Genomic DNA, 14,448 nt, shown 5'->3' on the forward strand with positions numbered 1-14,448 from the left:
AAAAAATCATTTCCAAAAATAGCTGATTGACAAGGTCACAGCACGCCATGGCACGTTGTGAGCTTGTAGATCGGCTATGTTCGCAACTGTGTCCTCAGGGCATATAATGTTTTGAGGGGCAGAAGGCCAAACCTTTTGCCCCCATGCTTTTAAATGTTTTTAAGACTCCTTTTAGATGTGTTGTTTTTATGCAAATGTATGCTGTACTGTAGCACTTTGAGATTTGTTTCAAATGTAAAGTGCAATATAAATAAAATGTATTATAATTATTTAACTGAGGGGCAACGGCAGCTGTGGCCTTCACATGGCCTCTGTGAAATTCCTGCCCTGGTTGGACATCATGTATTCCATATTCATTGAACTGATCTTGATCTGGATGAGTAATGCATGGCAGAAAACATCCAGTTTTGTAGGTCCGCAATATTCAATTCAATTCCGCTTTCCTCATAAATTCCTTGTAAACTAACATGAAAGTGTATGAACCTGCTATAAGCATAATACTGTAGGTAAATAGCTCAGGTTCTCACCAGACAAATGGTTTTGTGGCAAATACATCACATATTTTCTATCAGCACAGTCATGCGACAAAGCATAAATGACTACTGACCCATTAAAATAGTTTGAATAAAGATCAGAAGATTTGGATATACCTCAACATGAAATACCACAACAGCATGAAGCTCAAAGTACAAGCCTGACAGGAAACACTCCAAAATCCAAAATGACTCTGTATCTCTAAAGTGGGTTGAGTAAAACTTACTCAACCCACGTAGTATATTTCAGTTAGCAATTAAACACATTTTGCCACTGTAATAGCGGAAAGAAGAGAGTGCCATTCTGTTATAGACTGCAGGATAGGTCATGAATTCTCAGTGTCGAAAATTCAGCGGTCAACATGAAGCAAAAGGACTTATTTTCGTCCTAGTTGTCATCGTCTTCATCCAATAGGAATTCGCTAATCTCCTCTCTCATCTGAGACCTGTTCGTCCTCTTTTGGCCCTCAGAGAGGATGTACTCGGGTAGAACCTCCACTGATGACATGTCTTTGATGGTCAGGCGACAGCTGTAACACAACAGGCTCTTCAGCTCTAGTGTTTGCGATGCCTTGACGGAAGAGGAACAACTTCCAGTTCCATTTCCTGTCCCTCCCTTGCTGTGTCTTCCTTTCCCCTCCTGGGATGAACAGCATTGACCTGTGGTCAGTAGTGGGCTTCCGGTGTTGGAGCCTCCAGAAGTTTGTTTCTTTGAGAGCTGCTCTGAGATCAGAGTAGCCTGGAAGGCTGAGGCCTCCTCAGCAGCGGCAGTGTCCAAGGTGCACATACAGAGCAGGCATTTATCACTGCTGTCAGCAGCAGGACATTTCTGAGGGGGGCACACTGTCTGAAGTTTCTCACCAGTCCTGTAGATGGTGCTGACAGTCGAGGGGAAATCCACTTGAAGTTTAGTGACAAAACTCTCTGTAAGACGCTGGATGCCAGCCTTGTCTGTCATCTTAGCGTCCAGGCTGGGTATAAAGATGGAGGGAACATTAAACATGTAGTTGAAGAAGGAGATTTCTTTAGCTGAATAGTCCCTCATCGGCCTCACTGTTACGGTATCACTGTACCTGTGGTCTGAGAACCCTGTATCCATTCCCAACTGTGCTCCTCTGCCCAATGCAATACTAGCAAGCAATCTGACAGCCTGTCTGGTACAGTTGTCTCCTACCATCAGTTTGCTGTAGCCTTGACTTCGAGCTGTATGGACCAGTAGATGCTGTCTGAGTGTGTGCAGAAGGTCTTCTTTGGCTGTCTGTGTCTTCACTGAGGTGAACAGTCTTTGCAAAGCCTTGGTACTGGGCATCTGGTCATCAAGTCTACTCTCCTGGATGCTGGACTCATGACATCTACCCTCCTGGGTACTACTAGACTCATCAGGTCTACCCTCCTGGATGTTGAGTCGTGACAGGTCAGGACAGGACTGTTTCTCTGGGCTGACATGCTTCTGATGACTGTTGTGAATGAAGTAGTCTACAGCAGCTTTGTTGCTGTCAGTTGCTGCTGGTTGGTCTGGGGCAGAGGAAACTGGTTCCAAAACTGAACTGGTAAGATTAAAAACCTGTTCCAGAGGTACAATGTGATAGGGGAAGCCGGTGGCTTTGAATGCAGCCTGCAACTCAGCTACTGTCCTCTGCCTCTCCTCCGCAGACAGCCCGAGAACGCCACCCTCGTCAATAAAAACAATCCCAGGTATGAATCTCAACTTCTTGTGAGCATTTTGACTCAAACCCTCTTGAACCTGATAGAGCATGGAAGAGGAAGAAGGTCCTCCCGACACAGCCAGTAGCACCTTCTCTCCAGGGAGAATGAGTCTGTTCTTGCCAAGCATGGCCCTGAACTTATGTGTGAAGTACTCCTTGAAACAGCCCCTGCAGAAGGCATCTCCTGCCCTGATGACCAGAGCTGCTGTGTTTTCTTTGCATTTGATGCATACCTTGACAACACCTGGCACACGTAGTTCCATCTGACCAATGTATTCTTCATCTATGTCACACATTCTGCAACCAGATTGCTCCACCTTTTCAGTTTGATGTTTCGATTTCATGGATTTTAAAGTGTGGATTGATGCATTAATATGCATCACCTTCGTTCTCTGGACAATCTGCAGTCTTAAGAGTGCAACTGTCACAGCTCCTGCTTGTCCCTCCAGCCTCTTCCTGTGCCACCACTATCCGTCCAGAAGCAGTCACTCTCCCCTCGTGATCTGTCCTCCTCAGCTATGCCACCAGAGGCACAGACCTTAAATGCTGAAACGGTACAGTTGACCGGGGTCCCCCAGAGATCTAAACTATACGTCATATGACATAACATCAGTCATATCCATATTTGGACCCCTCCACTGCCACGCTCTTAAAGAATAGTGCCAGGGATGTTCATATGACGTCATCTCCGTATTCTGGCTTTCTGAAACAAGCAATGACATTTTTTACATTTTGTGGTGCTCCGTATGGCTCTCAGTGGCCCAGTGGCCCTCAGTGGCCCAAGGAATCCAGGGATTTTTTTATTGTATGACTTTACGGTTCAGGAGTCATAGGCCAAAACATAAAGTGGGCTGGTATAGCACCACTTGCTTGGCCTACTGGCTGCAACCTTGACAAGTTTGACGCAGATCAGTCCAGCGGTTTGTGAGATTAGCTACACAAGGACAGACAGACACACACACACACATATATAGCGGAGAAGACATAAACACCGCCCTGCTTCCGGTCTGGCAGAGATAAATAATTTGGGTACATGTGAACCTTTTTCCCCTGCTAGACTAATGACAGTATGTCCTTAGATCACAAGGTTCTGGAAATTGTAAAGAAAGGAACAAAAAGCTATATGTTATATCAATTCAATGAATAAAATTGCTCAGTTATCCTCTCCATCCTTTTTGTGTGGGGCTATAAAAACTGCAGCTGGGTCAGGATCCCTTGCTGCCTTCCAGTCCCTTTTGCTCCACATTTTCACAACTGAGGGTGCAAGTCTCTTGTACCAGGGCGTATTGGATTAGATTCCCACCCCGTGTTGATCTCTCTCTCGCTCATGGAGGCTTAATTTCTTCACATATAAACTTCTCTTCACCTGGGATTTTAGATAATGGTCCATAGATTGTGTGTAGAACGTTTCACGCAAATTTCTAAAAAATCCAGAAAAAATGGTTAAGTGTCTTTTAAACTGCTCAAAATGGCGTAAATCTAAGGGCGGAGCTTACTGGTCAAAGAGACAGATGTGTTCCTCATGAGTCAAGGCACATGTGTAAGGAAGTTGCATGGCTTTAGGCCAAACGAGGCATGATTTATGCCTGTTCAAAGTTAGCATTTTCAAACGATTGCTATAGCGCCCCCCTTTGGCCTATTGGAGTAAGATTGGTTTCAGCGCTATTTGGAATGACCCTCTAACCATACTGCAAAGTTTCATAAAAATGTGACTCTGCGTTTATGTAGTTAGGGGCAGAAAAATAATTTTCATAAAACTGCAATATTCATTGGCTCATAAAAGCTTCATTTTTTCACATAAAAAAATGTCAGCACGATTCTTTGTCGACATAGGTCCAAAGTTCATGTGTAGAAAGTTTTGTGCACATTGCTAAAAAATCCCAGGAGGAGATTTTAACAGTTTTTCATATAATTCAAAATGGTGGGAGATGTAAGGGTCAGAGGTCATAGGTCAAATGACAAATTTGTTCTTCACAAGGAGACACATATGTGTATTGAAGTTTTATTGCTGTCGGTCAAACGGTTCATGAGCTATGCCTGTTCGAAGTTTGCATTTTTCAATTGATTGCTATTGCGCCACCCTTTGGCCAATGGTTGTGAGTTTCGTGTCTACGACGTTTGACATGAACAAGTTTAATAAAAACCGACTACCCGGTTAAGCCAGAACTGCAAAAAGTGGCGGAAGAAGAAAGGACTAATATCAAAAACAAGAAGGGACCATTAGCACTACGTGCCTGGCCCATTAATAACATATTGTACAACATAAGATAATACATTATTATGATTGGTCTAAACAATAAGTCTGCAAGATATTTCCAGAAATAGATCCTTCATGTGAACGCTGTGGGCTAGAACCAGCATCATTAGCTCATATGTTCTGGAGTTGCCCGAGGATATCGGTTAAGTTATTGGAGCGATATTTATCAGACCGTATACATTTTGCCATAGACTTCTATCTTTTGATGGCGGTTCTGAATTATAACATCATGGAACATAACATGGTATAATTTGTCAGCCTACTGCCAGAAGATTGATCTTATTCAAATGGCAACAGAACTGCATCAAAACATATAAATATAATGAAGAAGGTAATGAAACACTTGGAACTAGAGAAAATCAGTTTAAAAAAAAAAGGTTTGACAACCTTGTATAGACCACGTCAATAATATCACATTTTCTGACATGAGTTAAGATGGTCCCTTAGATCTAGCAAGTACCGGTAGGCCTACATACAAAAGAAAGAAGGAATATATTAAGGCACAGAGCTCTCAAACATCCATTAGCATCCCCCCTTCCCCTTTTATGGTGGGATATTTGTCATAATTCTTATTGAGGTTATTACACATAATTATAGAGCCTGTAATGTGACAATACGCCTTGTAATGGTTGATAGATTTTGGAATGCGCATTTCCCATAATGTGAGATCTACTATATGCTGTTGACAGGGTATACACGATGTAAAAAATATGAATACATTACAAGCATAATGGGTCGGGAAGGGACAAAAGACATTTACTGTATACTGACGGTACTTACTTACTCCTTACCCCTCTACTGTCGTATTAGGCCATCAGAGTTCTCGGTCACTGCCATTCTTTTCTATCTGCGACCAGGTGTTTCCCAATCTCTTGGTGTCTGCCTGGAGATCCCGCCACCAGGTGTTTTTGGGCCGGCCTCTGTTTCTCTTCCCTCCAGCCTCCTCCTGTGTCACCCCTACCTGTCCAGCAGATGTCACTATGCCCTCATGATCCGTCCCCTCATCTATGTCATGTGTTAGGCCTGTGTTCATTGTATTAAACTGTGTTTTGTTAGCCGTCCCATGAGCAATGCAACCCTGCCTGTGTGTATATAAGCCCAAAGCCCTTTGGTTCTTTCCGATGTTCCTTATACTGCTGTTCATTTCCCTGAAAGTAAGCTTGGGATTATACTGTGTATCCTGCCTGTGTGTTCCTCTACTCTGCCTGTCTGAAGAAGTAAAATTGGTTTATCCCCTGGATTCCTAACTACTCTTTTCTGTGCTTGGGTCCTGCTTTAAACCGTGACAGCTGCTGTCACTTCTAACGCCTGGCCATCTCATTAGAGGAATCAAAGGAGACCAGGCACTATCAGTGCCTTCTTGAAGTCATCCTATAATCTGTGGCAAGACAGCCATGGGACTACTTATCATCTTCACATGCGCGTGCACAGACGCATGCACGCACGGACGGATCGACAGATGGACGTGCACACACACACACACACACACGCACACGCACACACACACACACACACACACACACACACACACACACACACACACACACACACACACACACACACACACACACTTACATTGCATACAGCCACACAGAAATACACAAAGCCAGAAACCCCACATGAAAGTACGTGCACATTTCCCATTACATAAGCTTCAATTAAGCCGTGGCTCAATCCCCAGCAACGAGCAGAAAGTCAGAGGAAGTGATTAGCAAATTGTTGAATCATTTATCAAACAACATCTTTTGGCCTTCCGAATCGATCTGAGATACTGATCTAAAGCAACGGTGGGAGAGAGAACATCTATAATGGTGGGTAAACATCTTAATGATTTACCACACAGCATGTGCATTTGGCACAAGGCCCAAGGCTCTGTTTAAAGGCATTCAGCTGTGACAGGTTGCGAGCCAAATAAGCTAAAGAGATGATGGAGACAAAAGTTCCCTTTTACAGTGCTGCTAATGTTACAGACTTACACACAGAGAGACGGGGATAAGCCTGATTTATACGTGATTGTATGACTGTTTGCGGCGAGCGACAGATTGTACGACACAGTATAAATTAAGCAATACGCCCTTCACCACATATTCAATACATTGATGGTATTGCAGTTTACACATTGCAAAATGCAGTGTAGTACCCCTTATCATTGTACTTGGAGGCCAGTCTATGACATCAGTGATATGACGTCATATTGATGACTTCAGGGATCTCCATATTGTCATAAATGGGACAAGAACAGATAGACAGATAGATACAGCACTCCCTCGGGTCTCGGACACAGACGATAGCAGATGATAACATCACATCAGTCTGTAAGCAACTACACAAGTCCTTTCAAAATCTTAAAAAATAAAGTGTTTGAAATGCTCTTGATACTGGGGCACAGCCGTGGCCATGACAGCTCTGCACACTTTGATGATCTAAATGTTTCAATTCAGCACCCATGGGTGTCCTTCAATTATGAGCTTTCACAGCAGAGCACACTACTTAGTCTGGAGTTCAGGGGCCCTTTTTACCCATAAAATATGTTCTTGTAGAGCGTCCATGTGCATCTAGTTTTAAGAAAAACATGTTTAATTCTCAATGTCATGGAGAAATATATTCTTAAAATATGTACACAGTCTTGTACCTTCGCTATATAGACCTCTTCTATCTTCAAAACTATCCATAGACCTTCAGGACATGTATCATCAGGACAACCAGACTCACCACTCTCTAACTCCCATCGGGGATCAAGTTCTGCATCTACTGTGCAAGCCACCCTGGCTTGCACAGTACATGCTGAACTCAACTTACAACCCAGATATCCTGTATCGTACAGGACTCTGTAAGCTCATACTCCTTTGACTTGGTCCACTAGTTTCCTTGAACCACCTTCTAAACTAATAAAAGAAAGAATGACTATTCTGACCATAGTTAAAGGGATATTTCACTTTCAAATAAAATAAACATAAAAAAAAATATTTAAAAAAAATGAAAGAAGTTATGGCAAAATCACGGGCCCCTCACACATTAGTAGGACACTCTAATGCGTGAGGGGGCCGTGATTTTTCCATTACTTTTTTCATTTATTTTTAATATTTTTTTTAAATGTTTATTTTATTTGAAAGTGGAGTATCCCTTTAAGTCCCCGAGACAGTTGTAGAATTCTGTTGCAAATAATCATCTAACAAAATCTTTGGTACAAAATATTTTCAAATAGAGGTCCATGGCCTAACATGTATCAATATTTCATTGACATGAAAATGTTTGAGAACCACTGCACTAAATAACTCATGAGAATCAATCCACAACTCGGTAAATAACTCATGAGAACTCATGTATGTGTTGGGAATTTGCTGGCCGTAATGTTCATTGGGGCATTGATCTCTGCTAAAACCGTACTTACGACGTAATTGCAATGATTCTAGATAAAAACAACAAAAACAACACACATAAAGGCACTCTGCCAGAGTTGCAATTAAAATAGCATTCAGTAGATTGGCATGTTCAAGGTCAAACAAATAACTAAAGCCTGATTCATACTTCGTTGCACGACAGTGTCACGCGCCAAAACTAGCTGACCTAGAAGCTCACAACGTACTGTAGGTCTGCTATTTTCAGAACATAAATTAGGCTTTGGATGTATTTCAGCTATGTAGATTTCTGCAGCACAGCTGAAAATCAGTGCTAATGAACAGGTGATGCCCTGATTAACCATGATTAGTTGGTACTGTTTGGAGAACTCTTGCTCCTTTAATCTGTTTTAAAATGTCTTCAGCAGTGGTGGACAGCAATACTTTACTTGAGCATTTGTATTTTTGCATGCAGAGATCTCCATAAAACCGCAAATCCCCATATATGGAGTACCCTGATGTCTTCCATATGATGTCATAGTCCTGGCATCATAGACTAGTCTGGACTCACTATTTGGTCATGCCTGATACAGAACACCATATATGGGCATGAAAGGGACACGTCAGTATTTGGGGATAAAACGGCAAAATAAATCCTTTACAACTTTTTTATCACCCTCACGCTGCGTCCTCTTCTCCTCCTTCAATCCTCCTCTTAAATCTGGTTTCCACTTTTCAATAACACCTCATCCTCTATATCTCCTGCTGATTTGCTCACTCTGTAGCGCACTCGGATTTTGGCTTCTTTTTCGGCCATTTATTCCTTCTCTCTGTCCATTCTCAATCTATTCCTTTTAGTGTCAGGCAGCTTGACGGGCCACTCAGACAACTGGGTCAGCAGGGTGCTGGAACTGTCTGGGGATTAGAATCTGTCTCTCCCTCTCTGGGCTTCTCCCTCCGTCTGTTTTCTCTCGTTTCTGTTTCTCTGTTTCACTGCCCTTCTCTCAACGTTGCTCATCTCAGCTCTCTTTATCTCTCGCTCTCTCTTTCTCTCTCCTCTAAACCTCCAATTTCCCTCTGTTCTCAGGGCAGACAGGCAGGAGTCACCTAACCACTCTAACTAACAAAAATCCCGGGCTATTTCCCTCTGTCTGTCTCTTTTTGTGGTCTCAAAAGAAAAGAAAAAAACTTTCACCGTTTAAGAATGATGGAGGAAGTTTGTTCCTATTTCCAATTCGAACTGCAGAGTCTAGCTTCTAAACTCTGTAATGGAGTGACCTTTTCCAATATCACAGAGGCTGTGTCTGTCTGTCAGATTTAGTGCAATGCATAGCCCAGATGACCTTTGACCCTCAAGGTGGTGGTACCAGGAGATGTGGACCAGCAATTCACTTGCTTAATAGCATGGCTACTGAATGACCTCTTGACTTCTCAGAGTGCTGCCTACTTCCACTCGATACATTCTATTACTGTAGAGTAGTGCAATGATAGATGTAATATAGTATTTTACCATTTACTCTAAATGGGCACAATTTCCTGCAGAATGAGGTACTGCCCAGGATTACATTACCAATTGCCCTCAGGTCGTAATAATGCCAGCTGGGACCTGATTAGAAGTGGTGTGTGGGAGGCCTAGCTGGGCTTGGAGGTTTTGAAATAATATATTTTAAAATGTATTTCTTCAGGCTCATTAGCCTTAACAATGATTCATACTGATTCTCCTTTCGTTCTGACTGAATTCACAAGCAGCTGGCAAACTACCTCACCTAGCTTGATTTAAAACAAGACGGGGATACAAGTATGACCCTGTGGCACACAGATGATTCTCTCAGAATATGAGTACAAAAGGTTTGGATTAGCCTACATTCAATGTCACCTCAGGCACCATTTTATTGTAATTATATGTTCCCACCCCGATTTGCAACAAACTATGGTATACATATTTTAAGGTTCAGTATTAATATAGATATTAATGAAGAGGCAAATCCTCTTTTACTCAGCTGACTCATTTCACTCCAGCCACCTGCATGTCCTCTCTCACTGCATCCATAAAACTCCTCTTTAGCCTTCCTCTTCTCCTCTTGCCTGGCACTGGCAGCTCTCTATCTTCAGCATCCGTCTCCCAATATACCCCTCATCCCTCCTCTGCACACGTCCAAATCATATCAACCTCGCCTCTATTCTAACCTGGGCTGACCCTCTAATGTGGTGGTTCCTGATCTTCTCGTCCCTCCTTGCCACTCCTAATGAGAATCGTAGCATCTTCAATTCTGCCACCTCCAGCTCCGCCTCCTGTCTTTCCAAGCTGTACAGCATAACTGTTTGGTGCCATGTCATTATTCCGACGGTCCGACTGGCCCCATTATAACTAACCCTATCCCTAACCCTAACCCTAACCTCACACTAACCTAATGGTCGGAATAATGGGATATCGGAATTATGAGCGGACCCCAACTGGTCTCACTACCGTCTTATACACCTTCCCTCTTCTGTCACAAATCACTCCTGACACTTTCCTCCATCCGTTCCACGCTGTCTGCACTCTCTTCTTCGTCTCTCTTCTGTTATAAGGTGATAGTATCATGTTATTAAATGTCCCCCTTTTTATCCCTTAATAACGTGATATGTATCATGTTATTAAATTTCCCCCTTTTTATACCTTAATAACGTGATACGTATCTTTCTAATTACGTGATTTTTTTTTCCTGGCATGGCAGCATTATGCTTCTGTTGTATTGGTATCGTATCGTATAAAAACAAAAGTGGTATCACCCATCACTACCAGCCACATGACAGACTGAACACCTAGGGAGAACAACAGGGACAGCACAGTTAAACACCACACAAACATTATAAATTGCACCCGGAGATTATTAACCCATTAAGACCTGAGGCCGATTCTACAGTTGTCTTCTAAATCCTAACCTTTTCTGAAAAACGTACGTTGCTATATCAGTGGTTCTCAACGTTTTCATGTCAAGGCAGACCCCCAAAATTAAATGTATTTGGCCGCCGACCCCCAGCTCAAAATATTTTGTGCCGGGGACCCCCAGAAGCAAAGATTGGAGTTAAATGTTCGGTTTAAAATAATATATTCAAATATTTGCACAATTGTCACGATTTTTCAAAAATAGCAGAACTACAAGCTCGTAGCGCTGCACGAAGTGAAACGCTATGAGCTTGTATATCTGGTATTTTTGAATAGCCAAAGTATAAAATAGTGGTTAAAGTGGTTAAAATATAGTTAAAATCTAAAATGACACTGTTGCTTTCCTGAATGGGTTAAGACTTTCACCATATTTCAAACGTATCCTTCAACTGACCTCTAGAATAGCCATCCCACCCTCAAATACATGTCAACTATAGAGGCCTTCTCTTCACAGGCAGAGCAGAAATCGTCCACCAGCGATGATCAAATACTAACACTTCTAATAAATGCACACCAATAAATATCATTCAATAATAAAACGTCTGCTGTTATTTATTTACTGTATAACTTCCTAAAGTGCTGATAAGGTGCAAACTTCATGTTATGCAAATTACTGTGGGCTATTAAAAATGTCTGTGCAAATTGCACGCGCCGCAAATATTTCTATCAAAGAGTCCGCGCTTAGGGTAACGGAAGGGCTCTCTGTTACAAGTATGTTTACCAGCATTTCTAACCACTTACTAATCATTATATGACTCGGCAAGACAGCAGATTTGGGTTGGCAGCAGAGAAAAAGTGAAAAGATGTTTTGGTATCCTGTGTGTTTATAGCCTGCCCCCATGCCTACCTGTTTTGCCTGTGCTTGGTTTAAAATGATGCCGATTTAACTCTCAGAGACAGGAGAGACTTATCACGCACCAACAGAGTTCTCTCACTGAAGCTTAACGTGCATTTCCTCAAGTGGAATCCAAATATAAAGATTGCACCGCACATCTTAAATGAGTGTTAAGCAGGACAGGTCATAAAACATTTCATGCGTGTTGCATAAATTCCTCCCATGTAAGTCACAAACTAGGATCTGTAGTAACTGTACCATACTGTTTCTAAATACAGTATTTAGAAACAGTTGTTTCACAAGGGTATAAAATAGAACGAGAATAATTTATTAGACATATATAATATTGCTTCATTGTAGTTTAAGCTGCTCTTCCCTCTTTTTTTCTTCTTTTTTATTTTTACTATTTACTAATGTCTGTATTCTGTCCCCATCCTGGCCTAATTGACTGGAGAGTTTTGTACTTGCCAAAAAGCATTTCAGAATAATAACCAGTTGCCACAGTTGGGGTCAAATTACGAGGGATTGCAAAGCAGTCTCCCCATCTCCCAAATACTCACACAATCCAATTAACGTCCATAATCAGCATGACATTGCAATTACTAAATGGACAACACAATTCAGGTTTCAAAATCTGGATTAATCACCTGCCTTGCAGGCGAGTGAGTCGAGGAGAAAGGCTCACCTTTCTAAGGTTATATGAAAACAACAGCAATTACTTATCTGTGATGGTAAAGGGAGAACAACTTTTTTGGTTGATGCCGGAGTCTGAAGTCGAGGGAGCGAAAGATGGAGAGAGAGTAGGATGACATGAGTGGTTGAGAGAATGCTATCATTTCTTCCATCACGTTTAGTGCCTTTTGCATTTTCTCAGCTGCCTCAAGCCCCATCTACCATAATCCAATCTCCACCACGTCGTCCCACACACTTTGGGTTCGCACAATCTACTTCCCCAGTCGCCCATCACTTAGAGTGCTGCACCGTGCCTCACGCAAAATCGGTCGCTTAAATGGCTTAATTTTTTTTCCTTTCTGCATCTACTTTAGACATATCAGACAGTAAATAAAGGCCTATGCTAGAGTGAGAGATCACAGATACAATACCTTTTTGTTATGTGCGGAAGGAGTGTGCATGTGCGTGCAGGTAAAACAGACTCGACTGAGATGGGTGGTTGGGACAGGAGACAGGTTATACAATGCATTAATCAGTGTGGGATGCAGTGGTACTCTGCTCTCCATCACCCACAGAAAAGCGAGTGCAGCCAGGATACAGAGCTAAACTAAAGTTGATCTCCAGTGGGCAGTTGCATCGACGACCTGTGCAGTGCAAAGTACTGTGTCAATTTATCTCGCAGAGTGTAGGAATTTTTGCTTGCGAGCGGTGGGGCTTTAAACCTGAACCCTAGCATCACAATGCTGGGGAGAACATTTGCAGAAAATAGCAAATCCAAAAGCACGCAAGTGAGATGGTAGATCAGCCTTTTTTGGTGAAGAGATGGGGGTACACTCTTCAGGGTTACATTAACACTGGATTTTACAGTGTAGATTGGGGTCCCAGAGGTAAAACATTGCATCAATGGGGTTCGGTGGCCTAGTGCAGATCGCATTGGGGGTCCTGGAAATTCAGTGGAGACAGAGCTGCATACTGGGGACATGTACTGGATCTGAGAATAAAGTATAGCAGACATGAGACACTCCAGAGACACCCAGGAGACTGACAGGACTAGGACGCCCACCCACACACCCACCCAGAGGACTAAGGAATGACAGGTGACAGACACGATCATGACACCCTTAGGCCAAAATATGTCCCCTTGAACACAAGCTACTGTATCTCAAAATCAAGTGGGCGGATTGAAATGAAACTGAGTACCATTTGAATATACCTATGACCTTTCCTTCAACTTCGCATACATTGATCTTTCTGTTAATATACAATAATCCCCCACTAGCTCAATTCTGGCACTAATAATATAGCATTTTCCATGTAGTTTTGCCTTTCTGATCTGTAGGCTACTAGCGAGAGTATTGGGTCACTTAAGGATGCCAATGTCTGTCAGTTCAAACCACTTTGATCCAGTTGGGTTTATCTAGCAAAGTTTTTAGGTTCTTAGCTCTTCTTAGTCCTCGCAGGGGACACAGGAACACGTCAGGAACGAACTCCTGGATACTGGGAAAGAACCGGAACTAAAGTAACTATTTAGAGGGGAAAGAGAGAGAAACAAAGACACAGGGGAAGAGAACAGTTAAAGGGAGTCAAGAGGGCATCAGGGACGGCAAGGAGGCACTGGGGGGGAAGGGGGGGGCTGCAGTGTGGAGAGAAGGGGTGATTAATCCTATAGTCAGCGTGACCGCTCTCTCTGCTGCACCATGAATCATGCTGCGTCACGTCCATCGTCTCCGCTAATTCACACTGCTGCAAAGAACGCACACGACCATGGCGCTGCATGACTGCAGGGTACTGTACACAGCCAGATGCAACTACTCTACTGTATGTATAGACACATGTGCACGTCCACACATGTACATAAAAAGTAAACCATGCTTGCACACACACACACACACACACATACATAAGTATAACCCACACACATTTATGAATAATATATACTTATGCACGCGCTCACACACACACACACACACACACACACACACACACACACACACACACACACACACACACACACACACACACACACACACACACACACACACACACGCACACACACACACACACACACACACACACACACACACACACACACACACACGTAACTTTCAGACAGCCAACTGGTCCTGTACACTGTGTTCCTAGAACATTGAAACAGCCCTGGGGAATCGCCGGCATGAA

At 42.8% G+C, this 14,448-nt stretch overlaps 1 protein-coding gene across 1 annotated transcript; it reads right to left on the reverse strand.

The window, feature by feature from the left end:
* Nucleotides 1-921: 921 nt before the first annotated feature.
* Nucleotides 922-2,535, reverse strand: LOC308099543 (cytoplasmic tRNA 2-thiolation protein 2-like; the record flags this gene model as incomplete). Its single annotated transcript, XM_080448281.1, has 1 exon — nt 922-2,535. The coding sequence occupies one exon, from the start codon at nt 2,533-2,535 to the stop codon at nt 922-924; it is 1,614 nt and encodes a 537-aa protein (XP_080304407.1).
* Between the last annotated feature and the right edge of the window lie 11,913 nt (nt 2,536-14,448).

The sequence above is a fragment of the Gymnoscopelus braueri genome (assembly GCF_963280865.1).
Source record: "Gymnoscopelus braueri genome assembly, chromosome: 13".
NCBI classification, from domain to species: Eukaryota; Metazoa; Chordata; class Actinopteri; order Myctophiformes; family Myctophidae; genus Gymnoscopelus; species Gymnoscopelus braueri.